The sequence below is a fragment of the Pinus tabuliformis genome, chromosome 9 (assembly GCF_031772625.1).
Source record: "Pinus tabuliformis cultivar Carrire ecotype Pingquan chromosome 9, CPIR1, whole genome shotgun sequence".
Classification (NCBI taxonomy): Eukaryota; Viridiplantae; Streptophyta; class Pinopsida; order Pinales; family Pinaceae; genus Pinus; species Pinus tabuliformis.
The window spans coordinates 1,420,697,534-1,420,719,765 of NC_142307.1; the positions used below are offsets into that span (position 1 = coordinate 1,420,697,534).

General features: G+C 37.5%; 1 protein-coding gene across 1 annotated transcript; it reads right to left on the reverse strand.

The window, feature by feature from the left end:
• Positions 1–2,794: 2,794 nt before the first annotated feature.
• LOC149153866 (DNA-directed RNA polymerases II, IV and V subunit 3-like) lies at positions 2,795–21,788 on the reverse strand. The gene is made up of 4 exons (XM_089445731.1): positions 21,362–21,788; positions 21,104–21,268; positions 19,266–19,503; positions 2,795–3,365 (listed from the first exon to the last, which is right to left on the reverse strand). Exons 1-4 carry the CDS (start codon positions 21,667–21,669, stop codon positions 3,084–3,086), a joined length of 993 nt encoding a protein of 330 aa, XP_089301857.1. The 5' UTR covers positions 21,670–21,788; the 3' UTR covers positions 2,795–3,083.
• Positions 21,789–22,232: the final 444 nt, after the last annotated feature.

Genomic DNA, 22,232 nt, shown 5'->3' on the forward strand with positions numbered 1-22,232 from the left:
GTTTTTGTTTTTGAATTTTGGATAACCAATGTTCTACTATCCATGCTGCCAGAATCCTCTAAATTTCCCAATCAAAACACACTAGACAAAAATGAAGACTTTTCTTCTTGATTATAGTGATGAAAGAGAAAGCTCCAACTAAGGAGCGTAAATTGTTTCCCATTCTCACCCATTACTCCACTTGCTAAAACACTACTACAAAGCACGGATCACAGGACTTCCCCCGATTCTAAGACCGAAATGGGTGACGCAAAACCTGCAACCCATGACAAACTCCAAACCATGGAACAAAGAAATCCAACGAAGGCACGTGCATTTCCCAACGAGGACTCTACACCCAGGAACGACGAAGAGGCAGAGCTGCAAAGCATCTCGACGACGACTAGATGGGTCGACAGCATAGGAGGTCAGCAGCAACTAGAATGAACCCTCGCAGCAAAGAGAAGCGCTTGGCTTCCTCACGCAACATCTCCCTTCCATAAGCTTAATATAATGTTTATGGTTGTTATTCAAAGAACACTGTCCTATGACTTTATGTTCATGGGATGTCATACGTTTGACACAAGTACCTAGTAACATTGTTGGTGTATCTATTAGGCGGTAAACAGCATTGTTTAGGGGGGTTACTAAGTTATTTTGCTTCATAATTAAATTCTATGAACTTTACCTTGCTTAATTTGATATTTGTCAGAGGGTTGACAAGACAAATTGTCTAAAAATACGATACATTGAAAACTTCAAAGTTTTCTGCTTCGTCAATTTAATACAAGTGAAAACCTGAAAATTTTCAGATTTGTCAATAAGGTTTAAAAGACAAATTGGCAATCCTTGTCAATTTGATATTTGTCAGAGGCTTTGAAAGACAAATTGGCAATCTTAGTAAAGGATCCCCTTGTTTTATATATTAAAAAAAAACCAACAAAAAACAGCCTAAAGAGAAGGAAACAACCACCGAGGTTACAGTGGGCACTGTTCCTATTATACCCCTTAAATGTGTGTTTCTATGTTGGCTAGAATAATTTGTGTAAATTTCTATAAAACCAACCTAAAGAGAAGGAAATAACCACTGAGGTTACCTCTTAAATATGTGTGTTTCTATGTTGAATAATTTACGTGTAGATATCTGTAAAACCAACCTAAAGAGAAGGAAAACCCTTGTTTTATATATTAAAAAAAAACCAACAAAAAAACAGCCTAAAGAGAAGGAAACAACCACCGAGGTTACAGTGGGCACTGTTCCTATTATACCCCATAAATGTGTGTTTCTATGTTGGCTAGAATAATTTGTGTAAATTTCTATAAAACCAACCTAAAGAGAATGAAATAACCACTGAGGTTACCCCTTAAATATGTGTTTCTATGTTGAATAATTTACGTGTAGATATCTGTAAAACCAACCTAAAGAGAAGGAAACAACTAAACCGACCTAAATGGGAGGAAACAACGGCTTCGGTTACAGTGGGCCTTGTCTATTTTTCTGTGAATATATTTTTAAAAATCACCAAAATTCTATAGATATTATATAAAATCATCCAAAATTTGAAAATTTTTACAAAAATATCACGAAACATTTTATATTTTGCAAATTAAAAACCAGGAAGATTTGCTAAAATTTTGGACCTTGAAATAAATTTTATATTTTGAAATAAAAGCTATATTTTGCAAATTTGCTGAGGTTTTTGGACCTTGAAATAAATTTCATATTTTCCATATTAAAAACTATATTTTGCAGCTAGGAAGATTGGCCAAGGTTTCTCCACTTTAAGATAAATTCCCATCCTTTAAATTTTACCTCCTCCTTTATCATTACCCTTTGCAAATTCTATATTCTTTGCAAATTCTATATTTTGAAGGTTAAAAACGTTATCATTACCCTTTGCAAATTCTATATTTTACCTCCTCCTTTATCATTACCCTTTGCAAATTCTATATTTTGAAGGTTAAAAACGTTATCATTACCCTTTGCAAATTCTATATTTTGAAGGTTAAAAACTAAGAAGATTGACAAAGGTTTCTCCACTTCAAAATAAATTTCCATCCTTTAAATTTTAGCTGCTACTTTGTCATTGCCCTTCTCCGATTATTTTCCTTTGTCATTACCCTTCTCCGATTATTTTCCTTTGTCATTACCCTTCCGATTTTTTTCCTTGGTCATTAACTTTCTCTTATTTCCTGTAATTATTGTTCCATTGTCATTTCTCTTCACTCATTTCCTGTAATATAGCCAAAGATTAAAACAATAAAATGATCAATTTGTCATTACCCTTCCGAATTTTTTCCTTGGTCATTGACTTTCTCTTATTTCCTGTAATTATTGTTCCATTGTCATTTCTCTTCACTCATTTCCTGTAATATAGCCAAAGATTAAAACAATAAAATGATCTATTGTCATTTCTCTTCACTCATTTCCTGTAATATAGCCAAAGATTAAAACAATAAAATGATCAATTTTGTACAGAAGCCTTAGCTGCTAAATTTCCTACAAATAATAAACCAGTTGTACAGAAGCCTTAGCTGCTAAATTTCCTACAAATAATAAACCAGTTGTACAGAAGCCTTAGCTGCTGAATTTCCCAAAAATAATAAACCAACCACCTGTTCGATCCAAGCTTCCCACTTAATGAGGCATTTTAACTGCTGATCTAACGGCTAATGAATCAACTCTTACTATTTTCACATATTATGTAATTTTAACACTAACTGAAACCACCACTGATTGCATTCAGTGCGATAATAAAATGCTAATCTCACTATCACACACAACAAGAGTTTTAGTTAAGCACATCATATCCTGTATTTACAAAACCAAGAATAGGTTTCACAATACTCCCAATCATGAAATATACTTCAAGTACACTGATTGTTGTGTGTACACTATAGAAATAGTACTACATTAGCATGTATGATATCTTATTTAAACATGCTTAAACCTCGATTATCTTTAGGGATTTCTTCCATCAAAATTATCTGCAAAGTTTGAAGCACTGTTGCAGGGCGATGCTTTACAGAACAAAGTGGCAAAGCACTCTAACGCAAATTAAAGTCAAAAATGGTACAAGTTAGATACCAACTACGCATGATGATCATCTTCCACCTCCGCCTCGCATATGCTGCTCTAGATCAATGAATTGCGCATCATCTTCTTCAGTTTCTGGCGACAGCCGAACTGTTTCAAGTTTATGTTTAAGAATATCAATAGCATTAAGAAGCATCTGAGAAGCTTTGAGTGCTCCTGTGGATTCAACAGTGAATATAAAACTGTCATCTTTAGCATTAATGCTCACAAGTCCTGGCTTTCCCATTGCCTCAGCTTTCTTGATGACCTCATCATCATAGGAATATGCTTCAGCATCGTGCACATATACCTGCAAAATAAAACTCCACCATGAATTGGTACCAAAGAAATGTTTTGAAACTGGGATGAGCCCGCAGGCACATACATAAAGCTTTAGAACAAAAAATTAAAAATGTCAAAAAGGAAGGATGTGGATACGAAGAATTTCCAGACTAACAATAGATGTAGTTGTTATCTTTAACCACTGCTTCGAAAAGAGCATTTGTAGAACTAGCACAAATGGAATGACAGTACGTAGGAAGAGTATTGTAAGATAGATATACATGAATGACAGATTATATGTATTACCCGGCTAACCATAAGTAAGAACTCGGTCAATATAAAAATATGCTGGAAAGCACTCAGTCTTGGCAAAATTCCGAATTCTTAAAAAAAAAAACCATTTGATTTACACCGGGGCAGTTTCTTTTAGTAATCACTAGAAACTCAGTTGCATATCGTTTTAACGCTTTGAAAGGCTAGGTGACTTTCCCATGAAATTTGCACTTATTCAAATGTGATGTAAGTAATGGTTGTAGAGAACACCGTGGACCTGATGTAGCATTAGCTCTTGATAGTGATCTACGAGGATGGGAAGAAAATAGCAGCACAAAGAGATTTGTTCGTTACCGGCTGTATCGGTGTGGCAATTCACACGAAATTTTTTGTCTCCCCTTCAGGATCAACTGGTTAAGCTAGTTGCTGATTTGAGGAAGCCTCCTGTCTAGTTTGGTCAGTTGTGTCGAAAATAATAGCTAGAAAAGGTTCCTTGATTTGTGCCTTAATCAAAGGAACCACAACAAGTTTTCCCTCAGCATGCTCGAGTTTCTTATAAGTTATGACGATTTCCTAAAATTTAGGAATAGTTCCTAAAAATCGGGACGAGTTTAAAAACAGTTAACTGATGTGTTAAAGTGGAAAACCGAGTTATTAGCCTTCTAGTGAGAGTTAATTGAGGAAAAGAATGTGTGATTGAATCTCAAGTCCTTGATTTGAAGCTAGGAAGAGTTGCATGAGTAGTTAACTCATGCAAACTCAATCAATCAAAAAAGCAAACTCCTTAATTAGAAACTCACTAAACTTAGCCATTTGAATTGCTTTAAAAGGAGGCACGAAGGCACAATTTGATCATTGTCTTGTGAGCACGAGTTGGTGAGACAAAGCAGTAGAGAGCACAGGTTGGTGCTTGATTTGAGATAAGACGAGTTGCATGAATAGTTAACTCGTGCGAACTCAATCAATCACAAAAGCAAACTCCTTAATTAGAAACTCACTAAACTTAGCCATTTAAATTGCTTTAGAAGGAGGAGCGAAGGCACAATTTGATCATTGTCTTGCGAGCACGAGTTGTTGAGACAAAGCAGTAGAGAGCACAGGTTGGTGCTTGTGTGTTGAGGCTTATGCAAGTTTGATAGAGAGCAGATTTCCTTGGAGAGTGGGCACAGAAAGAGGGAGAATCCCTATTTATTAGGAGGCCTATTGTGCTAGGATTTAGGAGCTCTTGTGCAAGGCAATAGAGCTCAAGAGTGCGCATAAAGTTAGGAGGCAGGGATCAGCAATCTTGCAAGGGTTTCAAGCCTGGTTCAAGGCAGGAAAACAAAGTTGTTTTTAGATTCAAACAAGTTGTATTTGTAAGACATCTATTGCTCAATTTCTATCAATAATCAAGCAAAGCGTTTTCCTGGTTGGGTTCCCTGAAAAAATTGTGTTATTTTATAGTGATGGTGTGTTTATTTCTGTTCCTATTCCGCTGCAAAATAAGTAGAGAAATTCTATGTCTATATGAAATGAAATTAGTTTCAGATTGTTCATATTAGCAGTTGCAGAATTTCGTGGATTTTCTACATGGTATCAAAGCTCTTGGAACAGATTTAAGATCATCACAAGTACATCTCGCATAAGGTGAAGGAGGCCATGTTGGGGTATCTTCTTTTGGGCAACCAAGTTTGGTTAGGAGTTAGCTGAAAGCAAGTACAAATTCTGGGCAGTTTGGTGCTGTTTTTGAGTGCTTTATCTCATGGGAACAAGGTCGAGATTCTGTGTTGTTGCTGGTGGGATTGTGCTCTAGTTAGGGCTGGTCTGGTGTCTTTAAGTACCTGAACAGAAGTTTTGAAGAGGCCGTGTATTAGCACAGAAGTAGGGCTGCGGAAGAGGAAGGGACAGCGCAGTTTCTGGACGTGTCTGAGGTCACAGTCCAGACACAGTTTTCCTTTCATTCTGTTGCATTCTGAGAACTTTCAAAAAACTGAGTTATTAATGGACCTGACTCCATTAATAACGCTTAAAGTGGCATTTCAAAAGGAATACTTGGCAGAACACCTTAGTGTAATAGCTCGTTGGAACCAGAATGAGAAGATCTATAGGATGGGATGGCTAGAAGTAATTTTCAGTGGCTTAAGGAAGCATGGTGGCCAATTACCATTTTCCCACATTAAAAAGAATATTTTAATTAAGGGAAATGTGCTCAATGATTAAAATAATAATAAAATAGGAGCTTCTAGAGGGGTCCATCAGATCTATAAAAAAAAAGAGAAGGAGGGCCATTAGGGGACATCTTCGATTTGTATTTTCTTCTTGTGGAGAGGTTTGAGAACTCGGTTCTCTACTTCAGCAGTAGCCCCAGGATAGAAGCCCTTGGGTGATCATGGTGAGAGTGGACAAAACCCCATCTCATCTCCTTGGTGGATTCAGCCAGAATTCACAGGTGTAGTGATTGATTTCAGTTCAATTTTGGGAGGGTTGGCTTCAGCATCAGAGTAGATCAATTTTGGAGACCAGATTGTCTATCTCAGCTATTTTAGCTATATCATCATGTACACTCTTTCAGTCATCTATTATAATGAAAGCTGAGAATATTTCTGCTCATTGTGTTGTTGAATTGCATGCACTCTACTTGTTATATTTTACATGGCAATCTTCTATTAATCAAATAGTAATTTTATAGTGAAATTTTGGTTGAGTTAAATTTCTACAAAATCAATCAAATATCATGTTTGGGATATTACATGTTGTCCGTGATTTGTAAGCTCTTTTACTCAATTTCCTTGATGACTTGTTGTACTGAAAGGCTAAGGGACACATTGAATCTTATGCAACATTGCAAGTGGTCTCCATCTTGGGTTTGGTCTCCCTATACGGGGTCCTGACCCTCCAGAGGGCTACATTGGCACATGTAGGTGTGTGTGTTGAGAACCATGGGCCTCCACAACAGTAGACAACACTCCATGGATCCCCAGAGATGTTCAGAGATTGCTCGAGATTCAACTATTGGACGAGCAAGATGCACTTGGTTCACCATTGCCCAGCAGCCCCACAATGGTACCATGCCCAGCAGATTACCAAAGACTTGTACGTTGATGTGGCATCACTTACACCATCATCTGATCCCTTATAGATGGTCTATAGGCATCTTCAACTTACATGAAGACCCATTAGGTCACTTGTGTGCCCTCACACCCATTGAGAGCACCACAGGTTTATTATGTGGAGAACAAGGGTCCAACCCCTTGTCCATTACTTTTGGAAGTCCTACTCATCATTATGGCACTTATGGACTTCATCAGGCTTCTTAGAGAGTCCAACGATATGTATTATTGATCATTCGACCTCTTGAGTGGCTTCTTATTTTGTTTATGAACTAGTTTAGTGGGTTTGTCACCAAAAGTTAGTTATTTGTACATTATTTTTATTTTATGAGCTAATGTAAGCTCAAATAGCTAAATCAAACTCCTTAGAGGTGTAGAAATACAAATGATGAGAGTTCATTTCTCATCATCACTTGGTTTGGACTTGTATCTCACTTGAGATTTTCGCTATTCCTTCTTGGTGGACAAAATTTTGGAGCATGGATGAATTTTAATGTCTGGAATCTAGATTGTCTCTTCTTGTCTTGGAGCTTCATGATTGGCAAGTTTATTGGTGGTTGGATATATTCTCTTACATGTAAGTACAAATTTAATGTTATTATTCTTTTACTTTGTCACATGCATTTATAATGAGATTTTCGCTATACTAGGGCTAGTTGTTGCATGCATTTACTGCGAAATTGTGGAATGATGTTTCTATCTACTATGGGCCATGTATGTTGAACGAATTCTCCTAGAGATAATTCTATGATCGAATTTATCTTGACAAGCCACTTCACCTTGCAAATGAAGTATAAAAGCTTTTAAGGTCACTCTCCTTTTCCCTAAATGACAAGCGAAGTTGATCTTATAGCCTCCTTGACCTAGAAACGAAGTCTATCTTCATATTCTTCTTGACTCCAATCTCCCCAAGGGATTAGGCACTAGTCTACCATAAGGTGATCACTCAAAGAAACATTTTTCTTCACCTCTCCTTCTTTATTCTAGGTCTAGCCACATTAGGGCTCCTAAGGCATCATTTTCCCAACAAACAACCCATAAGAAAAAATCGATCTCTTGGCCTCTACTGCATTGTTGTGTCTCCTAAACCTCCTTCAAATTTGAGGAAATTTCGAAGATGGGGTTGTGAGATATCCCAAGCCCTAGCCTCAAGATAGGTTTTTGCCCTAAGTTTCCCTAGGCTAGTTCCTCATAGGAATCATTTTACACCTTTAACTAAAAATCAATTCTTTGATCCCCTTCACCTCCTTGTTTAGGTTAAGTTTATCATTGGTTGCTAAACTCCTTCCTCTTGACCTAACCTGGGTCCACTTGGCCCCGTGTGGTCCCATACCTTTGAAAAGTTAACTCTTCAAAATACACTTGGGAAACCAAGTTCAACAAGGATTTTAGGGTTTTGGGAGCTCCTTTACAATTCACACTCCTTAAACCTAGCCCTTAAATCCCCATCCCCTTCTCCTAGAAAGAAGCCTTGCACCTTGCTTGAGAAGCAAGCAAGTCCCATTCTTGAGCCTCCCCTAGAAAAGGGTGCCTGAGATCACTTCACACCCATCTTAGTTAATCAATTCTTCATGAGTGATTCTCCATATATCGGGTCTCCTCCCATCAGTGAAAATTCGTAAAGAGTAGGAAGCTTTAGTTGTTGTGACAGTGGGCTTTAGCTTTCATTGTTGCTCTTGATCTAACAAGTGCCCCTCTAGGACCCTCTGCTAGTTTGAGTGGTAACAAGTTCTATATTAGGTAAGTCGAACTGGTGGTTCACAAGTTAACAGAGGCTCACTGCTAGTGTTAAATCATCCTTCCTAAAATTTAGGAGGCTAACTCAAACTCTTCGTCCTATTCCCAATACAACTCACATTAGAAGACAAAATTCAAATACTCGAGCTTCTATTTTAACACATTGGTTAAATGCTTCATAACTTGTCTTGGACTCCTATTTTTTAGGAGCTTGAGCATGTCATAAAAGAATCTCATTCTAGCTCCTATGATTAAGGCACAAATCAAGGAACCCTTTTCTCGCTAATATTTTCAACACTCACCTCAAATAATTACTTAGATTTTGATGATGACCTGTTTATTCTAGGCTTCTCTCCATTCTTGGGATGGGATTTCTTGGCATGTGGTTGCTCTTCACTTTTGGGATAGGACTTCCTTACATATGACTTCTCTTCTTGTGGTTGTTCTTCATCATTTGGATGAGACTTCTCTTCATGTCATTGTTTTTCATCATTGGGATGAGGGTTCTCTTCCTGTGGCTGCTCTTCATCTTCTTTGACATGTGGCTGCTCTTCATCATTGGAATGTGAGGACTCACCAATATATCCAAGACTTGTCCTGATGAATGGGGATCTCTGGCAATTGATTATGGGGGAGAGTATACCTCAAACAAGTTCAAGGGTTTTTGCGAGGAGGTAGGAATCAAGAGAGAGTTGATAGTTCCATAAAACCCACAATTGTATGGGGTGGTCGAATAGAAGACGTAATCCACAATAGGTGTTGCTAAGGCCATGATATATGACCGAGACTTGTCGATATTTCTTTGGGCAAAGGCATGCAACACGACAATCTACATTTAGAATTGGTGTCCTCACAAGATCTTGGAGCAAGACACCAAAGGAAGCATTCACTAGTGTGAAGCCAAAGGTGACTCATTTTCATATCTTTACTTGTCTAGTTTATATCCATGTACTGGTAGAGAAGAGGGTTCCAAATGGCTAAGATGGAGCCCTCCATAATGAAGGGTTGATTTATAGGTTAAAATGAGACTTCCAATATTTATAAGGTCTACATTCCAAAGCAAAGGAAGACAATAGTGAGCCAAGATGTAAAGTCTAGGGAATACTTTACAACCAAGATGTCCCGTAAGCCTATTCCAATGACAGAGGATGAGGAGCAGGAAGCTTTGAAGGTTGAGTTGGTGTCACCAATAATTTCCAAGATAGTACAATAGCCTTCAAGTGAAGAGGGAAAGACAAAATCCCCTTTTACTTTTGTCAAGAGACCTTTGTGGTTCAAACATTAAGGGATGCTCCAAAGCATGTTAAGACTCCTAGGAGCACTTTCAAAGAGAGCAAACCTCCAAAGAAGTTTCCAGACTAAATGGAATAAATAAATAACATTCTAGATTCCAAGACTTCCAGTTTTCAAGAGGCGAGAGATCAACAAGTACAGAAAGATGCCATGGTGGAGAAGTACACCTCCATCATGAAGAATAATGTTTGGGACATAGTGCCAAGACCAAAAGGGAAGTCAACTATAAGTTCCCAGTGGGTCTACAAAATCATGCATGTTGTAGAGTGAAACACTAAGAAGTTCAAAGCGAGGTTTGTGGTAAGAGGGTTCTCCAAAGAGAGGAGTGGACAAGGAGACATTTGCTCCAGTCACCAAGTACACTTAGAGTTATGTCTTTGCTTTCATCTATGAGAATGGGGATACATCAAATGGATGTGAAAATAGCTTTCCTTTATGAGATCACTGAGGAAGAAGTGTGCATAGAGCAACCTCGGGGCTTTGAGGTAAATGGAAGCAAGCCCCATGTGTGCAAACTTAAAGAAGCCTTGTATGGACTCAAGCAAGCACCGAGAACATGGTATTCCAAGATTGATGGATATCTACAAAATAAAGGGCTTCACCAAAAGCAAAGTAGATTCTAACTTATATTACATATTTGTTCAAACCGATATGCTTATTTTTGTGTTATATGTAGATGACTTGTTTTTGATAGGTGCAGAGAAGTTCATTACAAAATGTTATGCAGCGCAAACATGGCAACTGAGTTTGAAATGAAGGACATTGGCTTACTGCATTACTTCGTGGGGTTGAAGATTTAATAGAGACCAAGAGATATTTTCCTTGGGCAAGGTAAGCATGACGTTCAGATCTTGAAGAGGTTTTGGATGGATGATTGTAAACTTATGGCCACGCCCATGATCACTAATCTGAAGAAGGTGACAACTTCATATTCAAAGTTGGTGGATTCCACAATGTACAAGCAGTTGATATGTAGGATCCTTGGTGCATTTGGTCAATACGAAGCCAATGATATGTTTTGAAGTGAACACCTTAATTTAGCCCATGGTGGAGCCAAGGCAGAAACATAGGGTAGCAACAAAACATGTGTTCAAGTATTTGAGAGGCACAATGGAGAATGGTCTAAGATATTTTGGAAAAGTGAAGTAAAGTTGTAGGGTTACTTGGACTTAAAATTTGGCAAGCAATGTAGCATACAGAAATAGCACATTGAAGTGTTGCTTTATTTTGGGATTAACAATTATATCATGGTTTAGCAGGAAGCAGACTTTTGTGGCACTTAGCTCAGCAGAGGCAGAATACATGGCAACTAGCACTGCTCGTTATGACGCCATCTAGTTTCACAAGTTACTCACGGGATTGTTTAATCAGGAGTGGGAGCATCAATAATTTTCTATGATAATCAAAGTTGTATCAAACTCTACAAGAATCCAATTTTTCATGACAGGTCCAAGCATATTGAGATCAAATATCACTTCAAGACAAGGTTCAAATGAGAATAAAGCTCCAACATATTCCCACAAATCAACATGTAACTAATATTATGACCAAGCCCTTGGCAAAAGGGACATTTGAGGCATTCAGTGACAAACTTGAATTGGTGCATAATTCATTCCTTACTAAAAGCGAGTGTTGAGAATTATGGCTCTGGCAAAAATTTCTGCACATTTTCAATGTAAACACACAAGTAGTTTGAGATATTTTTTAAAAGTAATTCTACTTTTGGAAAAATAATTATATTTTGTAGATCACTTTAATAGAGGCATAAAATTGCATATCATGTATAAAATTGCATATCATGCATAAAATTGCATATCATCCATGATGTAGACTAGGAGCAATCTTAAAAGTAGATTCTCTGCTCGAAATATAAAAACAGAGTAAGGTAGAGGCTTTCAATGAGTAGTTGAGCAACAAAGACGGAGAAAAAGCAGGCCACGAGGAAAAAGATGTTTCAAGCAACACATTGTCTCGTACAACATTTAAGTACAATCATATGAAAGTTCATACATAAGTATGTATAGCATCGTACAACAATTTTCTGATGTTTATGTTTTTTAGCAGGATGTACAAGCTTAGTTCAAACTTCACTGTGTTTTTGGTATCTGTGCAATGTTGTTTTTCGAGCAATGTGTGGAAATTTCCTTGTGAGTTTTTCATAGGGATGAAAAGTTGATTTGTTGTGCATGTGTGAAACTAATTTTCATGATTTCGCTATTTAATTTCTAGCTTGTGTGATTGATGCTATGGTAATTAAATTCAACAATATACTTGCTCAATTGAGATTGTAAAGACACTAGTCACCTAGAGCTTCAGATTGTCAGAAAAACAAGGTTTTAACATGGGTCATTTGCAAAAAAGAATTCATCACAGGCTCAATGAATGCTTATTGTGCAAGGTAAGTGAAGAAATGATCCAACATCTATTAGCTATATATATATTGAGCAAGTTTAGAAAGACGTAGAAACTATATTGGGGCTGACGAATGTTTGGAGGGGTATAAGTGAAGGAAAGTCTAAAAAACTTTTGTCAGAATGCAGACATAGAAAGAGTAAAGGCGCTTCCTATTTAGTGTAAAGTATAAGTATACTAAATAGTTTCAAACAAATCAAAGCGAAACATCCTCCAAGGCATATCTCAATAGAGGTCATAGATCAGTCTTGTGCTTGGATTTATTTTGATGGTGCATCACAAGGGAATCCACAGGTATGTTGTAACATCCAATTTTACTTAAAATATTTGTAATTAAAATTGTTAGTTATTTTGCATGGGTATTTTGTTCCTATTGTACTCGCACCATGAGGTAGATATAACAAGGTGTTGTTGATATTGTAAATATTTTATATCTGGAATTAATTAAAAAATGACCAAGGCCAACAAAGCAAGAGCGCCTAAAGGGGAGATGATACCAAGAAAGAGGAAAGGTGAGGGGGTATGAGGAGGGTTATTTACTTATGCCTTAAAACATATAGCTTATGTTACCTTGAACCATCACTTATTTAAAACTTAGTCTGCAAAGATAAATGAGATTAAGAGAAGCAAAGAAAACAACTCCTTTAATCTAGGCCATCATTTCCTAAAATTTAGGAAGTTGTCGTCCCTACATTCTTGGAACTAAAAAGAAGTTGTGTTGGAATTCTCTTTCTATCATTCATGCATGCAAAAATTCAAATGGGACAGAGGGACTCATTAGAAAAACAAAGAGAAGTTTTAGAGATGGTTGATAACAGAAAAACAAAGTAACTTCACCATAGAACAAGCCAGCCATGAGAATGGGCCATTAGACCTTGTAAAAAAGATAAGAAACCAAGGAAATTCTGTAGGAATTTTGAGATATCGGCCTGGACCTTACTATGCACACACTGAACAGTGAAGAATACTGAAGGAAGGGACTTCTGGGGGACTGTGTAACAAAAAACTACTAAACTCTATCCTCAAAGAACTTAGCAATGAAAATTACTTGCCTTGAACCTATTTAAACTGAATTTAGAACCTTCTTTCCCTATTGCTCCCTAGTGGTATCATAGTCCAACTCGGGGGTGGTGATTGTTACCCACCAAAAGTAGGTAGCCCAATAGGGGAAATTTTTTCTCCTCATATGACAGCTATCTAGCCAACAGCACCATGGGTGGTCTTCAAATAGTTTTATATCAGAGCCCTCCACCTATTGCTCTGATCAATGCTCTCCCCATTTGGCATTCTTCTTGAAGGAAGGTGGGTATCTATCAGCAGGTACATTAACCATTTTAGCAATCATGTGCTTTCATTTAACATTAAGGGCATATTGACATGACTCACAGGGAAAACTGGATAATTGACCACTCCTGATTGTATCCTTGTTCCCACACTTCACCTAGGAGGTTAGCCTTTGACTCTAGTCCAATGGGACCTCCTCTAAGGCCTTATGGTTTAGGAAGGGCACTAATTGGTATAGTGTGTCTATGGTAATCCTTACTTACCACATTCCATCCTTGTTATTCATCTTCATTATTTGGGTTGATTGCCATTGGTCATTGGGATTGGCACCCTATATCCATATCTTTGAGTCAAGGCCCACAAACTTGGCCTCGAAGGTTGATGCAGCTGGAAGAACTATAAAAGCATATAAAACCGCAATAGAAAGAAAATGTAAAATGCAAAATATGGTTGGAACTTATTTATCACTTGAGCAAAAGGCTAACATGAGTTGGCACCCCTCATGAGCCATCACCCAGTGCCTCGAATATTTAATGCTTCATCTAAAATAAAGGAACTCTCGAATGTCCCACCCTAACAAACCACTACATCTTTAAGGGGTACTGGAAAAGCACAAAGCAAGCTTGGTCTCCTAAGCTATGCACCAAAGAAAGATAAAACATTAAAGTAAAAGGCACACTACAAGGGTGGAAAAAGCAAGTTGAGTAAAGGGGTAACTCATGTCTCCTTACATCATTATATTCAAGATGTTGGACCTCCATCAACCAGTCTCATGGTTGTGGCATCTTCCTTGAAATATTTCCCACTCCATGACCACATTATCACTTGCAACTATGCACTGATGGGTCTACATAGGACATGTGTAGATACATCTTATGTGAAATATTTTTGTGACCTTAGCATTAAATATGGTCCACTATGATGTTTTACTAGTTTTTGTCCCTAATAATGTTGATTTCACTTGACATCACAAATACAACAAAGATCCCTTAATATATGGCTTTTCTCCTATACAACACACTCAAGAGGATGTTTTGTCGCGTTTCGAGACCTGATGTGACCTTGTAAACCCAGACCTCTAGATATTGAAACGTTGGGCCAGAAATCTTAGGCATTAATCTTAATTGATGATGTGCCCAGATGGACTCAAGACACCTCCAAGCTAACCTTGACCATGTTTGATGGGTGTTGCCCAAATTCTAGAACAAAGATGAGGATGGATGTCACTGAGATGACTTGGGAAGGCTAGCACACCATGCCTTGATGCCAATGCTTGTCCTAGATGATGCCACGTCAACCCTACCCCTAGGAGGGTGACAAAAGCTTTTTTATGGATGGCATCGTGGTGGAGGAGGTGCCTTTTGGAAATGCACCCATGCACTTTGATGATTTCTTGGAGTGAGGAGCACTCATGGACCATTTCATCACTTGCTTAATGGAGATTGATCAATCTTGGAGGATGATGTCATGGTGGAATGTCTTTATTCCTACATGGGTGGGTTATTTTGATATTTTATTATGTTTTTGATCTACCTCAAGGTTGACTTGACCTTTGACCTAGTTGGATGCTTAAGCAAATTTTTTAGGGTTTTTCTTGTAAAATTATGAAAAAGTGACTTGGTTACCTTCATAGAAATAGAGGGGAGTCACTTTTCATTATTCATCATCATCATTCACTCACTTCGTCATTAAAGGAATGTGCACTAGATCTTGTCTTTTCTTTCTTGGACACAATGTGATCTTTTATGGAGAAAATTGTCGTGGGAGGGAGATGTTTGCATGGGGAGACTTTGTTGGGATTGATTGAAGTAATTCTTGTAGAAAATGTGTAAGTGTGTAACTCGGGTGGTACTTCTACATAGGCCTAAGTGTCTAGGCGTGCAAAAGTCACCTACAGCCTCCTTAGATACTAGCTCTAGTGTGAGCAAGTTGTTTTTATAACTTAGTGTAAATTAAACTTAATAAGAGCACATAATTATTATGTTGGCTTATCGAGCTAAAGTAAACTTAGGAAAAGTAAAATAAAGTACTTTAGTGATTATGTTGTAATCTCAACCCTTGAACTCAAGTGAGGCATACTATTAGTCGTCAATTGCTTTGGAGATTAGGGTTAGTGATTTAGGTCAATGTAAAGTTATAAAAGTAAGGCTAGGGAAAAGGAGAAGACACCGTACAGTAAGGCAAGATTGAGAGAGGCATCTCAGTGTGTGTGTTAAGTATGAGGAAGGGGCAGCAAGGAGATCCATATCAACCAAGGAGAGCTTGAGTGTTGTATGTATTTCCTCAATTGAGTCATTTTCCCAAGAAGGGAGCCCAAATAAGTTCTAAAGAATTTAATGGAGAACCCTAATTCAGAAGAATATGTTGTCATTTTTATGATTGAGATTTGTACGTTTCACTTTCTACTACATTTATTTTGTTTATACCCTAGTTGTGCTTTTATTCAATAGACGTAAATTTGCTAGGACCGAATTGTTGGATTGTTAGGGTAAGAAAAATTAACATGGTATCAAAGCATAAACTCTGCGGTAACAATCTCTAAATCACATGTGCTAAGGTCATACTGGATCATCAGGGCTAGGTTTAGTCGCAATCATACGAGCAAAAAGTATTTTTTAAGGGGAGCCTGAAGAAATTTGTCATACGACCCAATTGCCTCTGAAACACTAAGAATAAAAAATAAATAAATAAATTGAAAAAGTAGTGGGGCCGAATTTTTTTTAAGAATGTGTTGTGGGTGCCAAAACTCAGGTGTAGTCTACTCGCAATTTGTATGATGGAGAAGAAGGGATTTTGTGTTGCTTTCCAAGATGGGAAGGCATTGCCATGACCCAAAAATTCTAGCTCTGATGAGGGACATGTCATAGGCGTTAGATAGAGCAACACGAATAGGCTAAAGGGCTAGTCTATTCGAGCGATGGCACGAAGCAGAGCAGTGACAGAGAACAAGGAGCAAGTACCTCTGAATATTGAGTAGCTCAAAGAAATTCAACCTTCAAGTTCAGGAGGAGAGTAGTCAACAGATTCCCCAAGTCTGTCAAGAAGGTCGTCTCTTGGTACGAGATGACCTTATCCGTTTAAGAGAAAATGGCTTCTACAAACCAGGCCTAGGGCAACAAGATTTTGATGATGTTTCTAGAATAGATGGCAACAAAGGCTTCTAGTTCGAAAGGAGTAGTCAACATAGCAAATGCAATTCTAGGATCAAAGTTAGTTCTAAGTGACAGAAGTACCTCACTTGCTAAGAGGGGAGTGTTGATGTTTGTATCTCAAGCAGGTATTTCTACACAGACCTAATTGTCTAGGTGTGCAAAAGTCACCCACAATCTCCTTGAATACTTGCTCCAATGTGAACAAGTTGTTTTTGTAGCTTAACCTAAGTTAGACTTAGGAAAAGCACATAATTATTATGTTCGCTTATTAAGTTAAAGTAAACTTGGGAAAAGTAAAGTAAATTACTTTAGAGATTATGTTTTAATCTCAACCCTTGATCTCAAGTCAAGCAAGTTCCAATCTCAACCATCAATCACATTGGAGATTAGGGTTAGTGATATAGCTCAATGTAAAGTAATAGAAGCAAGGCTAAAGAGAAGGAGACGACCCGATACAGTAGCACAAGATTGAGAGAGGCATCTCAGTGAGTTTGTTGGATCTGAGGAAGGGGCAGCAAGGAGATCTAGATCAGTCAAGGAGGGCTTGATCAGCTAGAACTCCTTTTGAAACTCTATCTTGCAAGTACACACTTGAACTAAAAATATATATTTAGCTAAGCTTTCTTCCACCTCTTCCATGCTCTTGGGTTGCTTTCACCTAGAGTCTCCAAAACCTCTACAAGTACCACTTGTGATATGCTTGGTTCTAACGTTCCAAGCTTTTGATTCATCCTAAGGCATCTTCATTGGCATAGCTCCATTTGCACCTTGGACAATTAAACCTACAAACTCAAAGGTAGGCTCCATCACATCTAGGGCAAGGGGGGTATCACCCCCTAAAAAACACTTGTGTCTCTCCTTGTAGCATTTCAATTGATATATTTTTTGGTAGTAGATCTAGCATTATTTGCATAGATAGATATATATCTTTGTATAGGAGGTCTAGTACAAGCCTTGTTTTGCAAGAAAGTTGAGTTACGTGTGTAGGATAATCCAAGACATAGTCAATCTTGGGGACTCGTCACCACTCGCTTCTTCAAGCCAAGTAGTTTCAACACTTGAGAGCCAAAATTTGTTTGAGTTCCTTCCATGCTTCTCTATCTTTTTCAATATTAGGGTTTCCTATGTTATTTTGTTGGTAAAATGTGATTTGTAACCTAGGTGACCTACCTTAATAAAACCATAGGCTAACATATCAAGATCTAAAGACTTAATTAACCTAGTGGCTCTACCTTTCTTTTCAATGTTCTCTTACTTACCCTAGGGTTCTCAATATGTCCTAAAACCAAGTGGCAACTCCACTCTCTCTTTTCCCCTCTTTTGTAATTTGTGTGTGGTGCAATGATCTTCCAACCCCACCTCATGTTGCATGTGGTTGCATAGATCTATCCGTTTTCTATACACTACCATAAAGTAGTACTCTAAAAAAGTATATAGATAGGTCCTTGGTGTAAAACAATACTTTAAAATATGTATATAACTAGGTCCATGGTGTAAAAGAGAGTATGTAACTTCTAAATTTCTTAGTTGGTTTTCGAATTGGCAAATTCAACTTGCCAAAAAGGCTACTTATGTGTCTTCAATTGATACCACTCAATCTACTTAGAAGTTGCAAACAATCCACGTCTCCATATGCATTATGTGGCCACACACATCATGGAGTTTCCATTGGTTTTTATGGGTGCCTTATCCATATTTAACAATGGAGAGCTAGTATAAGTTGTCCTTCATTTTGTAATGTTTATTATCTCATTCATTTTTTGCAACAAAAAACTAGATATTCCATAACAAGGATACAAATGTATGTTATAGCCAATAAAGCATTGCAATAGCTTTTACATATGTTCAATAAACATATTGTCCTTATGGCCAATAAAACATTCACAAAGATATTCTACAGATCAACGACTACTCTTGTCCTTGTAGCCAGCAAAACATTACTAGCACTATTTTAGGATTCAAAGGATATTATTGTCCAGCAACTGAAAATTGAATTGTAATCAACACAAATCTGATTTGTCTCAAGAAAGTTTGAACTGTTTCCTTAGTTAATTTGACTCTAAGAAAGTTTGAAATGTTTCCTTGATTCTGCAATAATCCCTCGCTGCACTTTTGCTGCAGGCCATTAGTTTGTATCATTCTTATAATACCAATTAGAATAATTTATTTCTTAGGTACAATTTATACCATTTCCTTAATATTTGTTTAGGGAACCTATTAATAGTAATTACACTTCTCTGTTAGTTGCTAGGAGTTGTGTAGAACCCCCAAAACATTGTTTCAAGCAAACCAACTTAGGGCATATCCAATCAACTTATCTAACCACTGTAACTTCCTGTCATTACCTTTTCTTAAATAAGATAAGGATATCTTTATGGGAATGGAAAATATAAGTCATTTGCTACTTTGGTCATCCTGTCTTGGGTTTAAATCTAGTTTACGTTGAAAATAAACACCCTTGTTTTCTATGGTAGATGCCAAGGCAAACTGAAAGCAAGTTTCCTAAAATATCAATTGGAGCAACAGAAGTTGCAAGAAATTATGTAACCTTCATAGACTCTAACAAGAAAAAAAATATGAATACTTCCAAAATTTCTGAAGAATGCATTCTCCACACTGTCTGAAGTTTGAACAAATTAAAGCAAATTCACTGAAGTTTGAATAAATTAAAGCAAATCACTGACAAACCTGTTGTGTATCTGGATTAATATCAAATACTTTTGTGGGACAGCTCTCAACCCACTCCCGCTTTTCATCAAGGGTTAAAGTCTCCATCAAATTTTCATTAATGTGAATATCAGGCTCATACATGAAAGTAACTGTTGCCGCCGGTGACCATTTTGCGTGGTCCTTGCCAATACCCTTTCTGGCTATTGCACGAAGCCTCAATTCCTGGCCACGCCGAAGTTTCACAATGATTATTCCCCTGCCCAGCAGTTAAAAATTAGTTGTTTTCCCTACAACCAATAAAAATATTTTGCAACATAGCAAGAAAACCTACAACATTGCAAACCAAATACTTGGACTATAATCAATTACACACAAGCACACACACATAAGACATGCAAATAAGTTTCACCGTTACAAAAGAATAAACACTTTCAAGTAAAAGACCTCCATAACAGTTTCAAACATAGTGAAAGAAATCAACACAGTAAATAGCAGCAATAGTTTTCATTATGATATCCTATAAAGGTTAAAACTTAAAATTCAATCTGAAAAGAAACCCCAGAATACTTTAAAGTAACAATATTCAATCAGAATAGAGTGCATAATTGCTTAAATTATCCAAAAAATGTCGAAAGTCCATTCATTATGGGAAAAATCTGAAAGAAATAGCCATATACCTCAGAGCTATCAATGTTGTTCATCCATTCTCTCTACCTGTCTGGCCTATATATTCTTCCAGTATACAAGTATCTTTTAAACAATGATACCACTCTTAGCCCAACACATACTATCCTCTATGTATGAGCTTTTAACCTCAGTCAATCTTACAGTAAGATTTTCACCCTCTCTAACACAGCCAAACAATTCAATTTTTGGTAGTTGGATAATCCCTACACTGCAATGGAACAATGCATGCTGATGTTTAGAGGACAAAACTCAACTTCAAAAATAGTGCAAGGGCTAACTATCTTTAAGTCATGTAGTAAGACACTTAGCAATGGATAAGGTCATGCACATGCCCATCTGTTTATTTTAACCAACAATGACACCACAGTGGATAAAAGGAACCTTGCAACAATCAATGAGCTGCTGTCAGTATTAACATTTCGTGCTTGTCAGGCAGTATAGATATCTGGAAAGTAAGAGCAGCAATGGATTTCTCCAGTTTGAACAGATCGTATGCTATCTATTTCCTTTATTTCAGGAAAATTTTAATAAAACAATAAAAATAAAATTGGTAACGTTCTGGGTAGAGCAGCAGGGAATTGCTATGCTATGTATAAAGTGTAGGTTAACAGTTGCTCCCTTTTCAAGTTTTTACCGCTTTGATAAGGTCCGTTCTAATGGCCTTCACACCCTGTCACACCCTGTCAACTGTTAGAGAAACAGATTTTAATTTTTAAGATATTGGTAGTTGAATATGACTCTTTCATAATTATTGTTTTAACAATAAACTTCCAATTATTATTCACTGCAGTAACTGTGCCCTTCCCCATTCTGGTTGTATTACAATGAAACTTCACTGGCTTACAAAACTTGAAAGCATCCCTTAAGCTGCGATGCGGGATGCAGGGTATTCAGACAAATTCGTCTAGGGGCATTTAGACAAATTCGTCTAGGACTTGCCACTGGCCCAACCACAACTTAAAACGGCATGCTTGCTTAAGCAAAACAGCAATCTATAGGGAAAATGTGAAAGATAGCAATCTATCTATGGGAAATTTAAACCTTGGTGAGGATATGAAACACCCTCAATTTACCATCAAACCAAGACTTTCACCTGGTCCAACCTCAACAAGAACCACATTCATTCCTTTCTACTTGAAAAACTATATATGGAGAATGTTTAAAGAGACCTTTGTTCAGAGGGATCAAAGACGTTCATATCGGCAGCACGGTCCACAGCGACGACGGGATTATCTCTCATGTCGGAAGATACGAGATCTAAGCTCGTGACATCTAGGGTTTGATCGCCATCGCACTTCACGTTGAGCTTAAACTCCACCGAGCAATAATGGCACCTGAAAAACCACAGCATAGCATTAATATCTATCATCAACCTCATTCCGATTAGGGAGACAAAGGCAGAAAGAATTGAAGGTGAGCATTGTTACTGGGCATCGCCGTCGCAGGTGTCGCAGTCACGGGAGAATCGCATTTCCATGGCGCGCTCGCTGATGAGGGGAATCAAACCGAGCCTGTGCGCAAGAAACTCATCGTTGAGAACCGAGGAGTTGCTCTCGATTTCGACAAGGTCTATGGCGATGGTGGGTACTTCTCCAATAATCACCCTGCGAAGGGCGTTGGCGATGGAGGGGTCAGTGTTCCTCAGCTCGAACTTCATGTAATCATCCTTCAATTCTCGAATTTTGATTGTTGGGAAGCGTTGGTAGGAGGACGACATTTGCCCTTGGCTCTCCATGTTTCTCTGTCCAAGTCGTTGCCCTTGCGCGCACTGTAACAACTGGTTTTCCAGAAGGGTAAGAGCGTTGAGCGAAAAATTCAGAGTGGTATGGTGTGTGTGAGAATTTATAGATCCAAATGGTGCCTCGCTTAGTGGCACCACGAGCTAAAATTAGTGTACCCCGTGTCAATCGGACCACTATGATCATAATTGGAATGTTTATGTTTATTAGTGGTAAAAAAATACAAAATGCAATATGTTTAGGTATTTGTGGAATTAAATTTTTATTTTTTTTCTTCAACGAGGAGATGGGCAGCGGGATACTTTTTTAAGTGGAGTCAAACTATGTTTAAGATGGGCAGCGGGATATTTTTTTAAGTGGAGTCAAACTATGTTGAAGTAGAGTAAACTAGGTTGATTTATCATTGTTATTTAAAGAGAATTATATTTTCAATTATATTAAGGTGGTCTGAGTTAAAATTAATGTATTGTGTGAATGAAACCATTGTAATTATGATTAAATTTTTAATTTTTGTTATGTTTAAGGGTAGAATTGAATTTTGTTTTTATTTTTCTTAAAT

Bases quoted from the DNA above. Each gene is read 5' to 3' on its own strand.
- LOC149153866 (XM_089445731.1), bottom strand. From the start codon at position 21,669: ATGGAGAGCCAAGGGCAAATGTCGTCCTCCTACCAACGCTTCCCAACA. The intron at 21,269-21,361 runs GTAACAATGCTC...GTGGTTTTTCAG, and splicing joins ACCTGCGACGGCGATGCCCA to GTGCCATTATTGCTCGGTGG. The intron at 3,366-19,265 runs GTTTGTCAGTGA...TTTATTTTGCAG, and splicing joins TTAATCCAGATACACAACAG to GTATATGTGCACGATGCTGA.